General features: G+C 33.5%; 1 protein-coding gene and 1 long non-coding RNA gene across 19 annotated transcripts in view; one reads left to right on the forward strand and one right to left on the reverse strand.

Moving 5' to 3' along the window:
• LOC140806987 (tRNA ligase 1-like) overlaps positions 1 to 20,717 on the reverse strand; it is a 36,040-nt gene extending 15,323 nt beyond the window's left edge. For 5 of the 18 annotated variants that reach the window (XR_012112608.1, XM_073163596.1, XM_073163592.1 and 2 more), the window contains exons 1-17: positions 17,714 to 17,994; positions 11,833 to 11,912; positions 9,894 to 10,257; positions 9,541 to 9,644; positions 9,382 to 9,450; positions 9,079 to 9,129; positions 8,821 to 8,903; positions 8,098 to 8,197; positions 7,551 to 7,629; positions 6,773 to 6,896; positions 5,319 to 5,425; positions 4,354 to 4,482; positions 3,450 to 3,514; positions 3,177 to 3,341; positions 2,758 to 2,912; positions 2,618 to 2,649; positions 743 to 918 (exon numbers count right to left, since the gene is read on the reverse strand). Coding sequence is in view for 17 of the 18 variants with exons in the window: in XM_073163596.1 (XP_073019697.1) it covers positions 743 to 918; positions 2,618 to 2,649; positions 2,758 to 2,912; positions 3,177 to 3,341; positions 3,450 to 3,514; positions 4,354 to 4,482; positions 5,319 to 5,425; positions 6,773 to 6,896; positions 7,551 to 7,629; positions 8,098 to 8,197; positions 8,821 to 8,903; positions 9,079 to 9,129; positions 9,382 to 9,450; positions 9,541 to 9,644; positions 9,894 to 10,257; positions 11,833 to 11,912; positions 17,714 to 17,978 (2,148 nt within the window). In the remaining variant the exon portion in view is untranslated. Of the gene's footprint in view, positions 1 to 742; positions 919 to 2,617; positions 2,650 to 2,757; positions 2,913 to 3,176; positions 3,342 to 3,449; positions 3,515 to 4,353; positions 4,483 to 5,318; positions 5,426 to 6,772; positions 6,897 to 7,550; positions 7,630 to 8,097; positions 8,198 to 8,809; positions 8,904 to 9,078; positions 9,130 to 9,381; positions 9,451 to 9,540; positions 9,645 to 9,893; positions 10,258 to 10,413; positions 10,485 to 11,832; positions 11,913 to 13,242; positions 13,409 to 17,713; positions 17,995 to 20,602 lie in introns of those variants that run through there. The other 13 variants (XM_073163595.1, XM_073163594.1, XM_073163597.1 and 10 more) reach the window with 12 other exon arrangements.
• LOC140807819 (uncharacterized) overlaps positions 1 to 25,456 on the forward strand; it is a 51,220-nt gene that overhangs the window by 20,240 nt on the left and 5,524 nt on the right. The gene's annotated exons all lie outside the window — the stretch shown is intronic.

Raw genomic sequence — 25,456 nt, forward strand, 5'->3', positions numbered from 1 at the left:
ATGACCATTTTTCTCTCTCTGCTCAATACTACTATGAGATCTCACCATTAAAAGGAGAATTACAATATCATGTACCAGAAGGTAAATACTGAAACAAAAAACTGCATATCATTTTCAACTCTACAATCACCAAATATTTTCATCAATTTATCAGTAGAAATAAATGAAAGTTAAAAAATTGATAATGAAAATGGGTAACAGTTGACATTAAGATATTAGTGGTAATCTTATTCATACTTGCACCTAACTGATTGGAGAGATAGATAGCTATATTTGAATGGAAGAACCACATCACAAATAAAATTCAATTACTCTTTTCAAGAGATTTGGTCTTTTGAAGAAGATACTTGGACCTCTGCCCTCACATGAGAACCGTTTGTACGTTTTAATGTTTGTATGTTTTAATGTTTTAAACCATAATTTACATAATTACAGAAGGTATCCCCTTATCTTGGAAACTGGTGTATTGTGTTGTGTGTGTGAGAATAATTATAATCAAGTCATGCATTTTTTTTTAGTGTTCAAATAACATATTCACAGGATAATGAACAAATTTTAACCTCCCCAAAGGTGAAAATGTTTAATAAGACACCTACTGACCTACACATAATAGTTTAGCATCATTCTTGCAGCCAAATATATTCTATAATTCAAATAAGAATCTGCCAACAATTTCACAAAGAACAAAGACAAGATTGGAATAAATCAGTCACTAAATAATGGAATCCGAACCATATCATACCTTATATGTAAGAAACTTCAACTTGATCATTAAGCATGCATCTTCGTCGGCCAAACCATATTTGGTAGATGCACCATTGGTGTCACCCCCAATTTCTACCATGGCATTGTTTTCTTTGGAAAACTCTGCGAGCCTCTCTTTGTCAACCTTGAACAAATTTAGGTCCACAAAAAAACCTGTGGGGTTGCAAAAGATTAGAATTTACTGTCCTAAAACTGTTGTCATTTCAAGTATGAGAGGGAAAGGAAAGAACCAAGATAAATAAGCAAAAGAAATCTATTAAAAAAAAAGGAAAAATGATGGTGAAACTTGAAAGTGGTGAAACTAATGGTGTGTGGTGGATGTGTAGAGATAGAGGATAAAGTAATGTGTGGAATGGTCTGCTTCAAATCAATAAAACATGGTCTAGTCTTGAAAGTTAAGTAGCAATAAGAAAGACCAAATTAGTCAATGCGAAACGAATTTAGTCAAAATTTAGTGAACAGTAGAAAACAGAAGAATACAATGAACTCAATTTAAAATATTGAGAATGACATATTTTATGATAGAATAATCATAATCATAAAGTAAGGGTAAAGATTTCTGATATGTCCCTCACGCAACATCGTTTGCTAAACTAAAAACAATGAAACACGATAAAAGTATTTACAAGATTATTTACCTAGGACGTAAAAATAAAGCAACATGCGGAACAAAAACCAAGAAAACAAATGTTTTGAAACAAGACACGACGGATAAACAACTCCAATGAAAAGAACATGATATTTAGGGAAACCTCCGACCCGTTGCTAATCATAGCAAGAACCTCGGTATATGATTCTCCTTGACCTGTTGTCTACAATCGAGACAAGAACCTTGGTATGGCATAAGAAATCGCACCTCGAACTAGCGCTATAATGAAGCAAGAACCGAAATGATCCACTAACGTACCTTGACCATTGCTTATAATTGAGGCAAGAACCAAAATTATCAAGACCCGAACGCCGCAAGGATTTACCTTGATAATTTCATGATTGGTCACAAGGACCAAAAATGAGACGAAAATCACTATGGCAATTTGAGCCCTCAAATTCAAGGATGAATTTCTTCAAAATGATCTTTTTCAATATATAAAATAACAAGGTACAAGGTATATATACAATGATACCAAGTAAAACATCATTTATTTGCTCACATCAGTGAAAATTTTTAAAATTGAAGTGTCAACTAACACTTTCCCGTGATAAAATCATTTAATCCCAAATAAAGGCACAAATATTTAGCCTCTCATGGCCTACATTTAATACTTCTTTACTAGACTTGGATTCATCTTGAATAAAAATTAAGAGGTACTCATCAAAATACAAAGAACAACTCCACAGGGCTTGAATTTTTCATTTTTACGTCCTACATATGCCCACAATTGATGTAGCACTACTCAAGATCTATGGTTTCCAACGAGTACACCAGACTACAAGAGATTTTTAATAAATTTCTAAAGTAAGGTACATTAAAAAAGAGCTTGAGCAACCTCTTTCATCTTGGTTTGTGGTTGAGCATTCAAATTGAGTTCATACTTATCACATGCAACTTGTAGCCTAAAGACAGAAGAAGTTAGCTTGTAGCCCAAGAAAATCTTACTAGCTTTTGAGTATCAGTTGATGCATGTTATGAATTTTTTCATATGAAACATTGTTATTAAATAAAAACTGATAGAAAAGTAAAACAAACTCAAGCTTGACTCCACATTTGATGATCCTAAGCATACGCTAATTCAAGCACACTCTTTTAGTGGCTGGCTCGTCTTACATAACTACCATGTTCTCTGCAACTGCAGATTCAAGAACAACAATACAACATAGATAATGCATTATTTAAGCAAACAAGGAAGAATACCTCGATAAAGCGGCCACAATCCTGTTTCGCACCTGGACACATCATCTTAATCGATAAAAAGTGCAAGGATATGTAGTTTAAAACATAGTCCTTTTACTTAAATTGGAGAAAGTGAAAAGTAGACATAGGTAAAAGCACACCTCATCTTTTCCTGATAGAATCTAAAGGCTGAGTCACAACGTACATGGATTACCATCTTGAAATGAAGATTATTGCTTGAGACAGAGTTGACCTTATGGAAGTTATGATAGCACTTAAAGTCAACAGCGCTTTTCTTCATAATAACGAACATTTCCTGATGTATAAGTTTAGTAAATTTGATATTTTTGAATTAGAAGACATGAACACATTAAGCTGAAGAAACGAGTTATCATCAGGAAAGAATCACAATATATTTCTATCCAATAGAATCATGAATCCTATGAAAAACAACTCTATGGAAAGTGTAAAACATCAATAAATAAATACCAAACATAAGTACACACCCTCAAATGATGATTCACAAGTCCCCTCAAGATCTTAGATCAACAAGGAGCTGATTCCTAAGAGAGCAAACTACCTTAAGTTTTTCAGTGGAAAAATCTGCATGACGTGAACTCAGAAATTGGTCCAAAACCGATTCACCAACATTTCTTGAATGAGAATGAGATGCCTCATGACCAAACCAATCCAAAGAATTTGGGCAGAAAGAAGGACCAACACCATCAATAAGTGCTTTTATAAGCTGTAACATAATGTTATAATCAAACATCAAACAAGATACAAATGTGTAAAGTTTCAACTATAATTTCAAAGATTGAAAACTGTACTTTACAAATATAATCATAATTACCTGTCTCTCATCATTTCTATTTGCGGCACAAATTTCCCGTAGGCAAGAACCCAGATGCTGATCACCTGATATAAAATGTGCAACAATGAACATCACTAGAGAAAAAACTATCAACGAGTTAGCGAACGATATAGAAATGCACCGTGACAAAATCCCAGGTTGGAATATTGAGATCAGGAAACATCATTAAAACACAGTTTAACAAAGAATTTGAAGGATAAACATAATGTTACTCATGTTTGGAATCCCAAATATTAGAAAAGGAAAACGAGAGATTGGTACAAATAATAGAGTGCGACATATAGTCCTTCATAAACAGTGCATAGTAAGAGATGACATCTTCAAAAGAAAAAAATTGACTCATGTGCCCATGTACAAAGCAGTTGCACAGTTTTTTATAGGATTAGCAATATTATATTAAATTATAAATAGTTATGAATTACAAAAAGCGACAAGAGGTCCGCACAATAGAAACAAAAGCTCGGATCATATTAAAATATAAACTCTAATCCCTTGATAAGTCTTTAGAATTGCTGCCAAATAAACAACTGAATGCTCAGGATAAATACCTCTATAAATATCAGGAAAAAGAAACAAATTTTTCAGTCATAGAATCCTGCTCATATAAAGTTAGGATTTAACTTTCCTGAATTAAAGTCATAAAACACAATTTTTGTCAGCTCTTAACACGGAACCTCAACCTGAAGCAACCAATGCAAGTGAGGCAGGGAAATAACAATAAATTAATGGGTAATGGAGATGAGAATTATTCATATAAATCTAACGAAAAGAAAAGTACAAGTTGAAACATATATATAAAACCTAATCTAACATAAATTCCCTATAACTAATAAAGCAAACAGAGAAAGAAAACAGCCTCTGTCCATTGAAATAATCAGTGTACCTCCATTTGATGAAGGTGGAGGATAATCTCTCAAAACATGTTCCATATGTTTTGAGCTCTCATGGCTAACTATTCGAGCCACCAGACCTTCCAATATTTCTCCCTGCACTTTTACATGGTTCTTTGATCCTGCAGATTATGAAAAGCAAAAGTTCAACTTCGCGTTAAACCAAATAGCCAAACAATCCTTTTCAATAACAAACCAATTCATGTTGTTATCGAGTTTGAAAGTTAAATACGAAAACATAAGGCAAAAAAATGCAGAGATACAAAGTACATGATACGAATCAAAACTTTCTACCAATGACACGTGTTTCTGGTCTCTAGCTTACAATTTTGCAAGGAGAATATATTAGACAAGTCTAGCAGAGCTTGACAGAAAATTTTAACAAAATGTAGCAAAGCAAGTCGCGGATGTAGTCAATTTCATTAAGTGCTTCACAACATCACGGCTACAAAGAAAAACAGAGGATGATAGTTAACAGACATGATGGCAGTAATGTCCGATCGTTTATTTCCAGCATATGATGGTGAGAGCTGCCCACAATCTTACTCTTGACACAATATAAAAAGATGCAAGGAAAAATGTGGTACAAGGACTCGGGTGAAAATGTTTGTTATCACCAAGAAAGCCTCTCTTGCATTTCAGCATTTCTATAATCTTTTATCTCCGGTGTTGTTTATTCTCTACACCATAAATAACTGATTTAACTACTAAAGAATTCTGTTGGGCAGCCCCAGCACCATTAATACAATTGGAGGATATTATCGAGAATTTAGAAGAGTAAGCGGCCTAGAATGACATCAATAAGGTTAAACTTGGTAACAGCTTCGAAGTAACATCAAAAGGCATGAACACAACAATTAGACTATATATCAACGGCTAAAACGTAGAAATGATATTGCAACATAAATGTAAATGGCCGCATAAAATGTTCCAATTTAACTCTAAGCATACACCTTACCGGGAACAGATATATCTGCAATGTCATCAAGTGTCTTGCATACAGGTGTAGCTGTTCCTTCTTCGCAGAGAGCATCATAAGCAGCGAAAAATGACATCACTGACCTCCTAAAGTGAGAAATAACATAAAATGAGTAGTGTAACTAAGTAAAGTTCTGAGTTATTGTTGCTAATCATTAGTAAATATTTCAAAGTATTGTCACGTAATTTCTAATCATCATACATAATCAGACAGTTTACAAGTATTTTTTGCCCAAGTTTTCATCACAAATTTCAAAATGAAATAACTGAAAATAATTCAAATTCAACTCCACGGTAGCACATTTACCATTGCAAGGACTTAGTTCACTGTCAATGCAAACACATATATCCACCCAAGGTTTTTCCCAGGTTTTAAAGAAAAAAGTAATGGATGATTATGTTTGAAATGGTCTTGCATTTAATACTTATGCATAAAGTTCTCGTGATAAGCACAATTTCCCCAAAGAATTCGAGTGTACTTGAGATTATAATTATGAAACATAAAATACTTTGTAATAACCATTTAAGCAAAACACAAAAGCATTGCAACCAAAATTTCTGAACATAAGAAACTAATTTAATAGGAAGACAATATACATGCAATGGCAGCCCATCGAGTGGTAAGTAGAAGCAAAAACTCGTTAGCCAATCTAGTAATGCAATCTAAACCGATAAATTTTCCATTCATCCAGATACAACGGCATTATTTGGTCTTATTTATCATGTTTTCGGAAAAGATTACGAAAAATGGTTTTGGCAGATACAAATGTGTGTTAGATTTTATTTTACATAAACCAGTCTGACATATATTCGTATGGTATAAGATTTTATTTCATAAATTTTAATAAATCGTGTTGAATTGATATGCGTGTGGATGATGAGTACAGTGAGATATCTAAAAAATATCTAAACCGATAAATTTTCCATTCATCCAGATACAACGGCATTATTTGGTCTTATTTATCATGTTTTCGGAAAAGATTACGAAAAATGGTTTTGGCAGATACAAATGTGTGTTAGATTTTATTTTACATAAACCAGTCTGACATATATTCGTATGGTATAAGATTTTATTTCATAAATTTTAATAAATCGTGTTGAATTGATATGCGTGTGGATGATGAGTACAGTGAGATATCTAAAAAATTTAATTAATTAATTTAATTTAATATATATAATTTTTTATAATGATATTAAATCATAATACAGTGTTTTTTGGAGGTGGTGAAAAATTGTATAAGTGGAAAAATTTGGGTAATGTAGAAATTAATAGAAATATAGTTCACCGAAAAGGATTGAAAATGAGGAGATGACGTTTTATTATATTGAGAAATGAGAAATGAATTAGCGAAAAGAAAACCAATTTGCAAAGATCTTATTTCCATTTATAGTCCTATAATCACGCAACATTGTTGAAGGACAAAAAATCAATACCTTGTAGAGAATAACCAAATATGATTTGTCGGAAGCCGCCATTTCCGACAAAAAGCAATAATGTCTGGAGTTTCATAGAATTTTGGTCTTCCAGAACCTAACTCTGTCACTGCAGTAACAACCACTGCCACAACAAGGATAAAAGTATCAAGAATTGGGAAGCAAATAGACCTAAAAAAATACCAAAAAAGATGAAAACACTTCTTAACCAATCCACAAAATGTAGAATTGAAAAGTGCAAAACAAAATGGTAATGGGAGTTAATTGATCATGAACCACATGATAACAAGTGAAAATAATTTGCAGAATATAAACCCTAGCACCAATACACAGGAAAACTTATGATCCAGCACTAAAGTTGCATTCCTACCACCTCTTTAATCTTTATATTTCCTAACCAGAAACAAGGAAACATGATGTCATCATCACAAAATCCTCCAGGATCATAAAAAAATTTAAACCGATTACGGAAGTCTCATAGAACATATCCACTCAAATGAGATATAGCGACGCCCATTCTAAAATTAATCCATAATGAATTCTTCATAACACTGAAACATTCATTACTTCTGATAAAGGGAGGCACAAAGGAAATACAGCAGCCTGTTTATTTAGTTCCTGGGTGATAATCATGCCAAATATCGTGGTTTGAAAAGACATCACCGAGGTGATTATTAAGTGTTGACAGAACCATAAAATAGCCACTGAAAAAGAAAAACCCAAAGCAGCAAGTCAAAAACTAGGAAAACGGACAAGGCTGATCAACTGATTCACTCACCATAATCTTCACGAGGACGTTGGCCGTGGTCTCCTAATACAGCAGTAACCAGCTCCATTGATATGCACATGCGGTTACACTGAATTAAACAAACAGTAATCATCAGTTTGAGAATCACCGAAAAACTATGAAAGAATTAACTCAACGCATTCAGATATAAGCAGAAACTTTTGCACATGGAAACATAAAATAAACTGAAGCTAGAAAGCACGTGATCAGATTCCGATGCATGCATCAAAGCAATATCGAAATCGAACTAATAACATTGTTAAAGGGCTAATGGTAGCATTGGCTTTTGGTTGAACAAAACAAAAGAGCTATGTAGCTCCAACTTTATGCATGATCTTTACTTGAAAGTTTTAAATTTTACATTACCACACACAAACTAGTAGTCCAAACTAAGGGCTAATGGTACAAACCAAATTCACAAAAATGGGATGCAGTACTACATCAACTGAACATAAACCTTAATAGCTTTTATTGCATAGCAAAGCTTCTTAAAGATTTTAGCCATTTCTATTAATTATGGAGCCCAATCAAGATTTACCTCCAGAAACTCATTGAACTCTGCTTGCTTCATGTTGGCTTGTGAACCCCATGCCTCACGAAACACGTGTCCAAGAACGAAGACACCAACAGCGGTGTAACTTTGGTATATGCATAATATTCAGCAATCATTGGTAAAAAAAATAAAATGAAGGAAAATGGTACAACTAAGAGAACCACAAAATTCCATGTCATCAATATCACCAACTAGGACACTATTGCCTATCAATATACTTATCTCCAGTTGCATTAGGCCAATCACCTATGTGAGAACAAGAATAAGGTCCTTCCACAAAACACAGGTTAGCATCATTGAAAGAAATTAGGTATGGGAAAAGTCTAGACAGCAAGTTTTGCTTTAGGTACCTACTTAGGTGTATGTAGAAAGATGACGGGCCTGGTTTAGCTACACCAAAAGGGAAATAGATCGTATAATGGTAAATTTCTGCAACAGTAATATAATAGTAATACTCCCAAAAAAGTAACAATTTACACAAAGTGGTGCATTAAAAAAATATAGCCACCTAAAGGGTTAGCAGAATTCTCACAATTCTATATGAAATAACGAAACATAACAAGCAATTTTATAACAAGTATCTAGCAATCCATTAGGTCAATCGTCAATAACAAAATCTATACTTACACATTGAAGAGATATAACATCATCGCTTGAGAATGATGGAAGATAGAATATCAAAAGGAAAAAATCCAACATGGGTCTCACATATTTCCATAGCTATTCTTTGAATATGCTCCTCCCTCATGTCCAGCATACATGAAAAGTGATCCTGAGTGCTTAAGTGAAACCTGTTAAATGTCAATTTTTTACAAGAATAAAGAGGCGGAGTGAGAGTGAGCGGCTTTTGAGGGTTTTGAGGAATACGAGCAGGTGAGAGAGAGGATGGGAACTAAAATAGTTAACCAAAGTTGCGCAAGTAAAACAGGTAAAAAAGAGTTTGGAAAGAAGGGTGATTAACCATACCTCCAAGGTAGCTAAGCCCTTCGAAACTATTTTGATCATCCTCGTCCTAATCTGGATAATGGCATAAAAACTTATAAATACAAAGAAATAAATTTTTCACCTCAAATGCAAACTCGAGATTTCCTCCATCAATCCCTAAAAAATCAGGTCCACATTTAAGAATCCTTGAGTTCTACTTGAAATACTAAAATTTATTTATTTATTTAAATAAGTGAAATAGACCCTTTGGTTGAAAGTTCAAAACAGAGTGACTGATCCTCGGGTGAGGAGCAGGAACCAGAATGATGGGATATGTGGTCTTACCCTTTTTTCCCTCCATTCTGGTATCCAGGAGGTGAGATCAGAGCGAGAGGCAGCCCTCGCCTGACATTGCTAATAACCAAGGGTACTCGAACATTGTTTATCAGAATAAAAAAGCTTAAAATGAAGAAACAATAAGAAATGATATATGAGCTAGATTACCTCTTGATCAGAGTTCTCATTTTCAAATTTCGGATAAAATGCAGCTCTAATTTCGGCAACAGAGTACGTTAAGTCATCCGCTGTAAAGTTATCCAATAAACTACCTGTAGATTTAGATAAAGCTCATCAAATATTCGATAAATATTTGTCATCCATCTATGTTGTAATAGCATACTTTAGAAGATAACTTATTGGTTATTTTTAGTAGGATAATATTTGATGAAGCTTAATCTTGGGGATTAATTATAATTATTGTACTATATATACGTGTAGTCGTGTATTGTACTCAAACAATATATGTGAAATCAATTTAATTTCTCTGACATTACTTTTACTACCACTAAACAACTTACTCAAACCGGTAACTGGTTTCTCAGTAGATGTTCGAGTTTCGTCGGCCAAGACTGTCGTACTATCAACTGGACCTTTATTGACTTTTGTTGTGGCTCCACTCACTGTTTCAGATGCCTTAAGATTCAATTTACATTTTTCTTCATGAAGTGATACATGACTCTTCAACCCAATGTTCCCAAACTGTATTGAAGGTTCTGACACATCAGACTGCTCACCTTTTTCAGCCACGCACAATGAAGTGAGCCTGTTTGTGATGTTTTCAGTGGTAGCACTAGGAATACCATCCGACACTGAATACGAGGTAGATGGTCTATTTGAATTTGGCATTTCTAACCACCAATGTCCTTTTGAACCTTCACGTCGCTGCATTTTGTGATAAATAAAGTTACAACCAATCTCCATTTATGGTTAGAAATGTATGTATTGAAAAAGGACTACAGATAACAAGAATCATCCAGTCTCAAAAAGACGGGCTTGTTATCAAACATTTGCCCGTAGCAAAAACAAATCCAAACTTACTACATTCAATAAAGTGTGTCAGTTACATTGTATTTCTTCTCCAACAACAGATAAAGTAAATGGCATGATCACTGGACAAAATTCATAAATCACAAAACATGATAAATACAAGAGAACAATCATAAATCATAGCACAATATAGAACCCCATATCAAACTTGAAACCAGCACACCCATAGTTATTAGAGGCGCAAAGCCTGAGGTGCAAGGTATAAGCTTTATTGAGGCAAGGCGCACTATTAATTTTAAGAAAAAAACATATTTATATACTATATCATTATATGACAAAAATGTTATCATTGAAATAATTAAGCTTTTCAGAAGTCTAATTCGTCAATAAAAACTATTCTTTGTTTGTTTGGTGATTTGGAGACCATTCATTATCGTTGTTGCGCTTCTTCTTCTTCAGGATGCTAGCTGATGTTGGGGTCTTGATCGTTTTTTATTTGTTTTTTCAAAAGAGAATAAATGATAACAAGGCTTTGACCGTTGCTGCCCTGCTTCTAATATTTTAGGGTTTATGCTTTGGTTTTTTTCTAAACTAGTTTTGGGCTTTTTTTCCTAAACCAGCTTTGGGCTCTAAGCTTCGCAGCCCATTTTTGTTAAAAAATAGAGAAACTGGACAGTGAAATACAGAAGCGCGCTTTTTGTCGCCTCAGGAAAGCCTTGCGCACGCCTCTTGCAAGGTCGGCGCCTAGGTGGTTACCCAAGCACGCGCTTTTTACAACTATGAGCACACCAACATAATTTGGAAGATCAAAACAATTCCACCGCAGTTTACAATGACTAATGGCACCAAATAAGTTAAAAATAATAAATAGACATGCATATAGCATACAATAATTATTGAAGACGCAACGTGCACAAAGTCACATTGGTATCATAGGATATTGGGACAACATGGCCTTATTAAAGTGAGGTGAACTACTAACCGGTAAATTATATAACTTTCTAACTAAAAGAAATTTAGCGTTCTATTAAATTTTTGAAGTCTCCAATGATGGTTTCTATGCACACATTTCTAGCAATTTCTCTCTCAGTATACACTAAATCTAATGTAAGTAAAGTCCATGCAAAGCAACGTATGCGCAGAACAGGTAGAACAAATTAGAAAAATATGAAGGGAAAAATGAGATCTAGATGACTAGAAAATGAGTCTAAGTGTGAAAGGAAGAGGGGTTCGACCACCAAACCGACTGTATGCATTTAATTTTGCAGGGGCGAAAAAAATTATATACTAAAAACAAATTTCTATATAGTAATAATGTTATTAAATCTGCCGGCCCCAACATTCGGACAGCGCAGATTATATTCGAGCACACATTCTGAGATAAATAGATATTTTCAAAGAACGGATGCAACAAAAATTGATAAACAAGAATGAACACGGATACACATGCACATAGGAGAAATGAAATACCTGATGACTCTTCATGGTCAATGGGAAAAGTGGCGAGGAAACCAACACGTTAAAAAAGGTGTGAAAAGATGGAAATATGCCTGAGATGTACAAGAGGAAAAAGCTTAGTTGGAAAAAAATTTAAATGAAAATTCTTGTTTTTGTCTCAGTTTTCTAGATTTTACAATTTTCTTTTTAAGGAGACGAATAACAACCCTTGTCCACTTCAAGTGTGAAAATTTTGAGTTGATGAATATCAATTTGATACACAATCTCCAAGAAAAATGTGAAATATTAACACGACAGGTTAATATGTAAGAGGAAAACGGTATGACTAAGCTGTAGTTGTATTTTGATATAATTGATTTGAAAATGCAAACTGACAAGTTGATCAAAGACAGGAAAATCATGTTTTCCATAAATTAAGCTCAATCAGGCTAATTCAATGGGGAAAGGTCCACGACTCCACTCGAAAATCGAAACAAATAAAGCAAATGTTTTGCAATCAGACAGTCAAGAATAACTGAAACTGCAATGAATCAACGACATACCACAAGATGCAGAAACCATACTAGGTAGAAACACCTAATTCTATTCCCTAAAGCCACACAACACCTTGAAACAGTATAATTAGCAACTATAGATATAGTCTAGTTGGGACTCGATCTGAAGTCAATTTCCAGTCTAGGGAAACACGCTAGTAGAGGCAACTGATAAAATAAATTATGGTAGAGACACTTGCAAAAGCAGATTATGTGCATCCCGAAAGTGGGCTTAATCAGAAAGCTAAGCAATGTACAATGATTCAAACAAGACAGGACGATGTCAAGAACTCATGTTTGACAATTCTCTAACTTGAATCACAAAAAAAAAAGAATAAAAATTCAGTTTAGTATCTGATATGAGATCAGATGACAACCGAAGATTTTGCTCATTGAATAACTAACTTCCATTTTTACAACCATTTTTCTTGCAACTAGCAATCAGCTGGTGCTTGTTTTCAAGATGTCACACGTGAAATACTTGGCAACATTAAAGGTCATCGCTGAAATGGTTCAGTCAAAAAGCGTGTGCAACAACACAACACAACACCAGTTCAACTGTAGACGATAATCATTATTTATTTAACATTTTCAGTGTAACAATTAACAATAATATATATCACAACCATTGTCACGAAACAGAATAATACACAATAAACAACAAACAAATTAGCAGAAAAAGAAAAATACGATACAATTCCATTCAGTGAGAATCAAACAAAATCCTGAATCAATCTAATCTACATTTTCGATACTGATCACCAGGTCCATCCTATCAACCCTTCGGCCACAGCCGACCCAGCAAAAAAAATCAATTACCCTTATCAAAATTTTTTGAAAATTACCAAAAAAAAATTTCCGAAGTCTTCGGGTTGTGAACGCTATTTACCTATAACCTTAGTTAACACTCGTATGTTGGTTCGAAGATGAAGAAGACGTAGAGTCGCAGACGATGTCAAGAATAATTTGTAGGGCTAGACCGCAGACGATGATGTGAAGGCGAAGAAATCAGAGTTATCGATAGAAGCATATCTCAAGAAGATGTTTGTTTCAGGCATGGAAAGCCCAGCCCAATAAGAATATTATATAATCTATCAATTTCATATATTTAGACTTTATTTTCTTTTTCGTGTTTTTATATTTAATAATAATAATAATAATATTTTACATATTCTTTTACCAGTATATCTTTTATTGATTTATCTTTTTAATTACCATAATTACTAAATTATTCATTGTGGTAAAATGAGAATTTTTATTTCTTATAACTTTTTTGGTCTATATGAAACAGATGCAAACCTAAACATATGGGAATGAGATAATAATGTGTGTGTATATATACTAGCCACCAAGGCACACGCGTTGCGTGTGTCATGAATATATGAGGTTAATATATTAAACATTCATGATATTACAACACTATGACACCAAAATATTTTGTACTTGAATATTGAAAGTTAATGGATTCCAAAGCTTAAATAAATCTGTCAAACTCATTTTGTTACCTTAAATGATATAGGTTTTGATCTCAAAAAAATAATATTTTTTTGAAATCGTAAAATCATCTCACCTAACAAATTGTTAAAAAAAAACAATTAAAGATTTATTTATATTTAAGTATTTTATGCATAAGTTAAACCATCTCTATTTTAGGCTTAATAAGAAAATATTTATTTTTATAAAATCATACCCAAGTACAACATAAACATACAAAATAAATAGAACAATCTATTAAAGTGTTCTATAAACAAATTGATATGAAATCACAAAATGTAAACTACTGCAAAAATTTTGTTAAATGCATTGCAATTAAAATAGGAATTGACAAACTCTTTTTATATGCCAGAAAAACAAAAATATTTAAGTAACTGACTTTACAAAAATGAAGAATAGTAATTCTAGCAATAGTAGCAGAATTAAATCATTGATGGAATACACAAACTATGTTTTATTTTAGTTGAAATAGAAATAAACAAATTAAATAGATAGAACAATGGAAATAATAAATTTGTAAATCCATGCTTATGTCAAGTTTATTATTGTAATTCAAAAATCAGATTCAAAATCAGATTCTGGTGAAATATGTATGCTCCCGAGCATTTAAAAAAAAAAGGATTCTTCGGTGTCGCCTATGAAACTATCCATGTTTCTCGAGTTCAACCCATGAAAAACTGAAATCCCACCTCAAAAAGTCAAAACCTTAAGCTCCAAACAATGCGTTGATGTCTTTTCACTGTAAGCTTTAATTAGAAAAAAAAAACAATCAAGGTACAGGACTAATAATCGATCAGCAAACATGACATCTATAGGCAATGTTTCAGTAACATAATCTACGATGATAAACAAATAAACTGACCGGTTCAGGAAGACCATAAAATAATCATTGATTACAGTTCACAACTTTAAAATAGAACATCAAATCTAGAATGGATACTAATCCACACGCACTAAACCTAGCATCCCACTAACTAAACTTCCCGCCATTAAAAGAACACATTCTTTTCCCCTTGTCCCAAGAAAATATAAACCAAGTTTCCCACATCAAAAACCAGATAATTCAGCATTCATCTTTCCCCTAGCCACCGAGGTACACGCGTTGCGTGTGTCATAAATAAATAGAGCTAATATATTAAACATTCATGACACTTAGCCATCATCACATCAAAATATTTTGAATTTGAATCATGAATGACAGTGAATTCTAAAGTTTAAATAAAAATGGCAAACTCAATTGGTTACCTTACATGATATAGGTTTTGATCATAAAAAATAATATTGTTTTGAAACCGTAATATCATCTCAGCTAATAAATTGACAAAAAAACAATTAAAGCTGTATTTATCCTTAGGCATTTTATGCATAAGTTAAACCCTATATGTTATAGCATAATAAATAAATATTCATTTTATTGAATAATACCAAGGACAACACAAACATACAAAATAAATAGAAAAATCTATTAAAGCGTTCTATAAAAAAAATTTAATTGAAATAACAAAATGCAAACTACTGCTCAAATTTTGCTAAATAGTTTGCAAATAAAGTAGAAATTGGCAAGCTCCTTTTATTTGCCAAAAGAACCAAAATATTGTACGTAAATCACTTCAAAAAAATGAAGAATACATATTCTAGTAATAGTAGCAGAATTAAATCATTTACGGAATAGAGAAACTATGTTTTGCAATAGAAATCAACAAATTAAGTAGACAGAAGAATGGAAATAATAATTTTGTAAATTCATGTTAAGATCAAGTTTGAAACTGTAAATTTCAAAGAATTTTAAAAGCGAGAGGCGTTGGCTATTTATGGAAAGTTTTGATGGATTTTTGCCTCCATTATCGGTGTTCACCAAGTATGAGTCTTCAGATTTAATACATATGCAACAAAGATTCAAATATATCCGATAAATAAAGATGCAAATGTGTCAGATAAAAGTTTAGATTTTGAGATATGAAATCTGATAGTTTTAGGAGGACACCAAAATTTCTTCTATTTTTACCCTCATTTTCAACACCAAAGAACCTTTCTTTTTTCTACCATGATATTACACACGTACTCTCAACATATCTCTGATGTAAAACAACTTTTCTTACCATGGAGTCTTTGTCAATGCCAATAAATGAATGCATTGCAAGGAAGCCTTAAATCCACGCAAGTTGTTCAGACCATTTTGATTTTAACCCATAAACCAAAACATAATTAATAACAATAAAGGAAATTAAAAAGTGAGTAGATAAACATTACCTTTTAGGGCCGTCGCAAAATTTTTCTCTCTCATGCGTTGTTTTAATTGGATAAACTATTGTGGAAACATGGATAAGGTTTGTGCAAACTGGTGCAAACTTAGCATGACATAAAAAACCATTATTATGTACAAGAAACATTGAACAAAATCTTCAAATTAAATATGTATAATACCGAAATGAATGAATTGCAATGAAGCATTAAATCTACGTTGCTTGTTCAGACCATTTTCATTTTAACCCATAAACAAAAAACAAATTAATAAAAATAAAGGAAATAAAAAAGTGAGTACATAACCATCACCTTTTAGGGTCGTCGCACAATTTTTTTTCTCTCCTGTGTTTCGTTTACGGTGATTTATGAGTACAATATAGAACAATTAGATGTTTATAGTTTCAATTGATAATTTTCATCAAAGAAAAGGTGAAAAGGAAAAACCGTGTGATTTGGGCAAAATAGGAAACTATTTTTTGATGTCAATTTTCGATAAATCATACCTTATGCTTTGTTGCAGAAATATGAGAGTAGACCGCGTCCCTTGCTGAATTATATATTTGCGATGTCGAATTCAAACATATACAAAACACAATTCGTGTTTTTCGGATTGAATTTGGTTCCAAGAAGAATAAGAGAAATGCAATTTTACAACCACCTATTACCAATATGGCTCGTAAAATAATTTGTAAATCGAAACCAACAACAACCGGAGAGATTGAGGTAAAAAAAATCAAAAACTAAAATGTTTCAGTATATTAGTGTGATGGAAATTTGTAAAAGAAATAATGGATTGAGTAGAAAAGAGAGAATATGTGATTAACACAAACTTAGATGCTTCAGTATATGTTTATTCAAACATATAAATCCCATTGTAATCCTTAAGCACACGTAAATATGGCAAACATAGAAATTTAGAAAGGTATGCATAATATTTGATTTGGTAAAATATCCATTTTTGATCTAACCTTAAAGGCAAACTGGTTGAATGAAAAGATATGGGCGAAAGGGATTTTTGGAACAAAAAGAGCAAGTAAATCGTATGAACTTCACGACCAACACATCAAAGAACACAGAAAATAGACATTTTTTAACAAATTGATTTTTTTTTTTTTTGTTGGGGTGCAGAGATGATGGATGAATATATGAAATGATGCCCCAACCTCTAATGATGTCTACACCATTTTTATACTACTTGAATTAACATGTGTACCCCATGAGTGGACGTAACTGGTGCACATGATCTCTACCCAAAAATAAAGGCGTACGCTCCATTAATTCCGTGAAGATGCACCACAATGATCAAACATAAGTAGCAGTGGTGTCATCAGATGAATTTAGCAACAGTTAATGAGGTCGGTACCACCTCGTTTGTCCATTTAATCGATAAGGCAGGGAATTCTTGACAATTAAGTTGCATTAAGAACATAATACAAACACCTGCAGTGCAAGCCTTAAGAACATAATATGAACACCATAAATACAAACATCAGTGCGGGTTTGCAACCAAATTTCTAATGAAACCCATAATTTCAAGAAAAAACAATCTCACTACACAATCACACATTGAAAGCTTATTGATTCAACACATAATTAATTCAAAGAATACACGTTTCAATTACCTAGATGAATGCGAGAAACACCAGATTTCAATTTGATTTCAGATTGCAGTGAGATTGACGCTAATAGATTGACGATACGATCTAAAGAAATCGGGGAAGAAGAATATGGAACAGCGTGCAGATAGAATCGCGTAGAGTAGGAGAAGAAAATATTATGTTGAACGATTTTGAGGGAACGAATTTTTTTTCTCGATTTTGTGGTGAAGAAAAGGGTAAAAGTGGCAAGGAAGTTGGTGTTTGTGGTGAAGAAAAATGATTGACCCATTAAACCAAATTTTCAGTTTTAGGTTCAATCCATTTTCTCGATTAAACATATATGTTGCTAACCCCTGTCTATACATTTTTAGAAAACTTTTAATTATCCCAAAAAACTTATACGAACGATTCACCTGTTCTTTGACAAGAAAACCTATTCATCACTATACAATTAAAATATTTCAAACTATACAATAACTCAAAGATCATTTTCTCAATAAAAACAAATATTGATTCCAATTACCAAAAATCAATTTTTATGATATATTTTACGACTATTAATCGTAAATACAATAACCCATCCATTCGATATAAATACAACATAAAAGCATTAAAAAAAAGTAAAATTCAGTAGCAATAACCACACATTCACATTAATCAACAAGAAAATCCCCCAAATTATTTAACCTTATACATCAACAATTCACTACCATCACAAGAGGAGAGCTGCGGGTATCTTCCACTACTATTTTCAAAATACCAAAACCAAGAAAGTGAAAGTACCCTTTCTACATTTCCAAATACCAACCACACCTAAAAACTATATATTATTATTAATAAATCAACACAATTATTAAGAACCACAACAGAAAAAATCACCCTCCCCAAGCCCAAGTTATTTTCTTTCCCTATACATATTTTCTTGAATTATTCTTCCTTAACAATGGCGGCATAGAATCACTGGTTCCACTCTTGAGGAAGGCGATTTTCTCGACCCATCGCCCATTTTTCTGATAGCAGGCTTTTCCGATATTGCAACATGATCGAATTCCTACGAGCCATCAGTAGATCTGCACAGAAAGACTCCCCAATATAAGCAACTAGACATTATGTGCCACGAAATAAGGTCGGGATGGATTTTTAGCATATAACTTATAATATACTACCGTAATCTGACATGAATCCTCCATTGAATCGAGTCTCCGGCTGAGACCGGGGCAGAGATTGAACCAAAGCAGCTTTCATGTTTTCAAAGTTCTTGAAAAGGGGATCAACATTACTTTCTTGAAGAAAAGATGTAGGATACACTGTTACACCGATGATTGAGAATGTCATTCAAAACTCAACTTATCAAAAACTCCAACAACTAAATTTCCTTCTTATAATTAATGTATTATTATCTAAATTAGTTTACTTTTTCAGGTAAAATAATATGTGCATGAAAATGGGATTTCTTCACATGCATGTCCAAACTAGTGGGTCAGAGTTGGATGTAAAAGAGCAAGCAAAGATTGGTCCTATTCTCATTGAAATAGAAGCTTTTGGGGATGGATATAGCACAAAAATGGAACAAGAACATAGATAATTTTTATTTCTAAATATCATTTGTTCAAAATCAAATCCAAAAAAGAATATAAATTTTTAAAAATTTAAATTCTCAACCAAAAGAATAGTCTGTTTGACTGTAACTTTTGGCTCCAAAACAAAGTGTTTTAAAAATATAAGTGGGCCTGCGATTTGGTCAGCGGTGGGGTCTCTATTGAAGATACTGTGAATAGAAAATCTATGGCCGACTTGAATTACCTTTTTCGTAATATTCACATAATATTAGTAGAATAACCAAAAGTAGAAAAAGAAATTGTAATATTAGTTCCTCTTTTTAGTCTTTTAATATAATATTTGAATTCAAAAAATATTTTTATTATTACAAAAAATTCTACACAATTACAACTTTAATTCATTATTTGCATTTACTGGTAATATCAAACATAATTAAAATTAATATTATAGTTCTAATTTTACCCAAAGTAGATAAATTTGTATTTTTCAAAAAAAATTTAATAATAATAGCATGCAATTAAAAAAAAAACTTTATTTTCAAGACATCGGAGAAAATGAAAAGTCACAGAGCTGTAAATTTCCTGTGAGATTCTGAAGAATAAGCGTTACAGCTACTCGCATTCGAACTCCCATATACAAGCGGCAAGAACACTCCGGTGCCAGCGCACTCCCTTTTCGCCGCAACGCCGCCGCCGGGACCGCCCAACAAGAATGCCCTGTTAGCCATCCCGATATTTGGAGTAGGGTTTTGCTTGACGGGCCATGCAGCTTGGTCAATTCTCCCAACTGCCTTTCTGCTCATGTAATCGTACACTTGTTGCTGCGGGCCGTACCACGTTCCACAGCCCGGATTCTCTCTCTTCGCCGTTATCGCCGGAGCCTGTGAACGTAAAAATAGAATTTTCAAACTTAGAGAGACCGAAAATTGATTTTAATGAAGAAAAATGGGTTTTACCCGTGTAGGCTGGAAAATGGAAGGGCTCAGGGTCCTGGTCGATGAGTGGACTTGAGCCGGGCTTCTCAGCGGTCCGAAAAGGCCTAAATTCCCCGCTGGCCTGACCACATCACCGGAATTCAGCTTCAGCTTCGCGACTTGACCAGCGGCTTTACAAATGAGATCGACAACGGCGTCGTTTTTACCCGCGACTTGAGCCGAAGGCAGCGGCGCACTGTTCGGGCTTCCGATGCTCGACCCGCCTGTGCTCCCGCCTGACCAGTTCCCCAGAGTTGATTGAGGTGAAGTGGACATCACCCAGGCAGCCTTCTGTAGAAAAAAACCCGCATCCAAAAAAAATCAAGAAAAACGTAGAAATTTGCACAGATCGAGTGAATCAAACCAGAAACACCGAGTACCTCAACATGCTCCAGATTCTCGGCTTGGAAATCGTAAGGAAACTCGGTGGGGAAGCAGAAATCGGATCCCAAATCAGGTTTAACAAGCTTTTCTTGGCCAATATCATCGTCAGCAAAGAACTCTGCGGGCAACCAGAAGCCAGCTCCTTCGGGAACAACATCCGCTTGAGGAAGGAGAGAACCGAAGAAGGTAGTGTTTTCCGAGTGTAGTGGAGTGAAGTTTGCTTCTTGAGGAAGATATAATGAGAGAGAGAAAGAGGGGCCCAAAGGAGGAGTATGCTGAGGACAGGAGGATTGCTTGTATTAAGGTTTCATGGCCATTTTGAGACGGACAAAACAATTCAAAGGTCCGATGGAATTTGGTTGGATTTTGCTTTTAGTTTCGCGTTTTGGGTTCTTTCGAATTTAATTTCAAAGCGCTTAAAACTATTGTTTTCCCGGCACAACTTTTTTAATTTGATTTCAAAATTATAGAAGCATATGTAATTTGAATTTTTTTGGAGGCATAATCTTGGTTAGATGTGTAGGATATTTATTTTAATCATAATTGTTTAAAAATATATGTTTTAAAAATTGTATCTGATTGATGTGATGTGTGTTTGATTTATTATTCTTGATAACAACATATTATATGTTAGAAGACAGTTAAACGGATACTTATTTGTGAGATGAATTAATCTTATTTATATTTATAATAAAAAATAAAATTTTTGACATAAAAGATAATAATTTTTCATTAATAACCTAAATAAGATATCAATCTCTTAAAATTGACTCGTGAGAGTCTAACTGAAATTTAATGTTGTTTTTATAAATTTTCTTTGATATTTCAAGAAGATTGAAAATTAAAATTTCAAAAAAAAAATCTCGTAAAATATAAAGTATATTGTCTAGTAACTTGTAAACTAATTTTTATAAAACGTGATGTTATCCCAATACACGGATTTATATTCGTGATACATGTCGATCTGATTTATACTGAAAATTAATACTTCTGAAATTATTAAAAAAAAATATTGGTTTGATCAAATAAAAAATCACATAAAATTAATCTGTGAGATAATTTCATATATTTTTTTATGATTTTTATAATTTATCTCAAAATCCAATCATCCACACATCTTTTACTCATGTATCAAATATATCCTAAATGATTTCAATGTTAGTAGTAGTAGACTTATAACTTAGTTGACACTAAAATTTCAAGTTTCAGATAATGTCTTGGTTCTGTAAACTTCGAGTACTTATTTTACAACAAAAATTCAATTTCATCCAAAATTTGATATAAAAAGACAAATTAGTAAAAAAACCAAATTGTATTACTTGATTTAAATATAATTAAACGCAATCATGGATTATTTTAAATTAAAAAAAATTGGTGAGATCGTCTCACATGTCAATTTTGTGAAACGAATCTCTAATCCGACCCGAATAGTTTAAAAAAAATTATAAAAAATATTATTTTTCACATTAGATATAAATAAGGTCGATTCTTCTAATAGATAAAGCCATGTAAAATGGCCTCACAAAAGACTTTAAGTGACTTTAAAAATATTAATATATTGTCATAAATATTGATAAAATTTAAAATTTCATTAACGAGATCTATATTTGTAATGCCTAGGGCTGCAAACGAACCGAACATGTTCGCGAGTTTTTCGAGCCGGCTCGATAAATATTCGATTCGTATTCGAACTTATCGAATTTGAGCCGAACTCGAACACGTTCGAACTTTTTTTCGAGCCGAACTCGAGCCCAAATTATTTTGTTCGATAGCTCGCGAACTATTTATTAATATAATATAATTATATATATATATATACATTTCGAATATTTCGAGCTTTCAAACCTTAATATCCGAGCAATAATTCGAATAGTTCACGAATATATTCGAATATTTCGAGCCGAGCTCGAGCCCAAATATTTGAAATTATCGAACTTCGAATCGAGCTCGAACTCGAATATACCTATTTCGAGCCGAATTCGAGCCTGGCTTTTTTACTATTATTCGGCTCGATTCGGTTCGTTTGCACCCTTAGTAATGCCTGAAGTAAATATTACAAGTTGTTGATTTAGTAATATGATATTACTAAATAATTAACGATTTTTAAAGAGAGAAATATGACATATGTTGGTCATATGAAGTCCAAATGATTTGAAATTTGGATATAACGTAGAAAACTCAAAGATATAGAAGTTCCATGTTTTGAGTTTTGGAAAATTTGATTGTTTGACTGATCCAAAAGGATATACCGGTGTTAAAATTTTAAATATTATATTATATTATTTTATTAATATAATATAATATAACAATTAAAAAAAGAAAAATTGAAAATTTGAGGCAAGTATCAGTTTATCCATTCGAAGAACCGACTTCAGTTTTGGAATCGTTGACACGACGTCTTCGATTTGAGGTATAAATTTTATAGTTTTGGCGGTGTTTGAAATTCGTCGATTTTTGGAATAATTCCGATAAATTGTTAAATCATACTGAAATTGAAGATTGTTGAATAGTGTATGATTTTAACGAAGTAGAGAAGATTATAGTGATGTTGTTTTGAATTATTCCTAATTTATTATAATTAGGGATTTTTAATCGTTGGGTTGAGATTGGAGAGTTGTTTGTCAGTTGTTATTAATTCTGATTATATATTCGGATTCTACGAAGTATAGGCTACACGTTGATATAAAGTTTTCGCAATTTGACGGATATTGTAAAATATCCTATTATTTGATGTTAAATTAATTAGGGTGTATTTGATGGTATTATTGTTAATTAAATACACCAGAATATTAAATTGTGGAGCGATAATAATTTATAATCGAGTTTTATATTTTGTTGAACTAATTGTTGTTGGGCTATTTGATGTTATATATTGAGGCTGTTATAACTGTGTTGATACGGTGACAATGATCTGATAATTATTGTTGAATTATTTAGATACATCACAAGCCTCGGGATCAAAGAAATAGCCAGATTTATATATACTCGATTATCAGGTACGTGTTGACGTACGAGCATATGTTGTTATTGTTTAGTATTGATGAATACTATTGCGTTGAACGATGATAAATCACCGGAATTGGGTGATTTGATATTATATTTGTTGTTGTTTATTATTGTTGATATTGTTGACCATCGTTGTTGGGAGACGTCTTGTTGATGTTGTTCGTTCAACGATATTGCTGTCGCCGGTGTTGGGGTGCGACGTATCGTTGATGTTGTTATTCGTTCGACGATATTGCTGTCGCCGGTGTTGGGGTGCGACGTATCGTCGATGTTGTTGTTCGTTCGACGATATTGTTGTCGCCGGTGTTGGGGTGCGCGTATCGTCGATGTTGTTGCATTGTGATGTTGTGGAGGTTGTTGTTGGCTGATTGTCCAGAAACGGCAAAGGGGGTATTTCTATTATGATTTCAGTTATATTTTATGTTTTTAATATAACTGTTATGTATTACGATGATGATTGTTGTATATGCTCACCCTTTGAGGGCTGTTTCTGTTGGGCAGGTTACAGGACTATGCGTGAGACATGATAGTGGTGAAGGACTAGGTGTGTCTAGTCAAACAGTCCTGTAGTTGATAGTAGATAGAGACAGTATAACTTATTGTCTTATTTGAGTTGTATGTGTGTATTTATTATACTGTTTCTGCTACACTGACGTAGATAGTGTGGTGATTGCACTATTTTGTCGTATATGCATTATATTATTACGTCGTCGAAAAAAAAAATTTATGCATATGACGTCACATGTTGTATGATTACGTGGCGAGGTTTGGGGCGCCACATTTGGTGGTATCAGAGCATATGTTAGATGTCTGGGATGGTTAGGAGTTGGGTTTGTGATGAGGGAGTTGGATGTCGATATTATCTGCGTGTGTCTGTGCATTTGACTTTTTGTTGATAATTTCTCGATGTGATTGATTGTTCTTTAGTTGCGTGTGCTTTCGTGTGAAAGTTGTGATGATGATTACTGGATTATAATTGTTAAATGTTATGATTAACAATTTGATTTCCAGTCATGGCAGCTAGAGAACAGGTACATCCACACGAGGAAACAGATGAGGTTGACAGTGGGTTTGGACAGATGAATCCATTTCCACCTCTTCCTATGGGACAGGCACCTGCAGATCAGCCTTTATTGCCTGGTGAGTTGACTTTGGCACAGTTTAACAGTTATCTTCCACCGAGATTTGATAGTTCTGAGACTGGTGAGCGAGCAGAGGAGTGGATTGAGAGGATATAGCAGATATTTGTGACTGCACCGTGTGCTAGGTCTGCTTGGTTACGATTGGCTACATTTCAGCTTTCGCGGAATGTACTATTGTGGTGGAAGACGACTGAGGCCGGATTGAGAGCTCAGGGTCGTACTGTTGATTGGGATGTGTTTCGGTCTCGTTTTTTTGATAAATATTTTTCTATAGCTGCCAGACAAAAGAAAGAGAAAGAATTTGAGAATTTGAGACAGGGTAGTATGTCTGTTGCTGAGTATGAGACTCGATATTCTGCATTGCTGAAATATGTGCCACATATTGCTACGAATGTTCATGCTAAGATGAGGCATTTCTTGAAAGGGTTGAAGTTAGAGTTATTTGATCGTGTGCAATCAAATAACCTGGTATCATTTGAGGATGCAGTGACGAGGGCTGAGATGGCTGAGTTGGTGATGCAGGAGTATGGGGCTAAGGGACGATTATCAGAGCCGACTAAGGAGTCATTGCGACCACAAGGACAATCTTTTAAATATCAGAAGGGTTCATCTTCTTCTTCAGCATCATCTCGGAAGCGTCGATTTGATTCACGACGTGGTGAGAGTCGTGGGAGCAGTTCTCAGTCTGTTCAGGGGCAGAGA

The sequence above is a fragment of the Primulina eburnea genome, chromosome 12 (assembly GCF_022965805.1).
Source record: "Primulina eburnea isolate SZY01 chromosome 12, ASM2296580v1, whole genome shotgun sequence".
Taxonomy (NCBI): domain Eukaryota; kingdom Viridiplantae; phylum Streptophyta; class Magnoliopsida; order Lamiales; family Gesneriaceae; genus Primulina; species Primulina eburnea.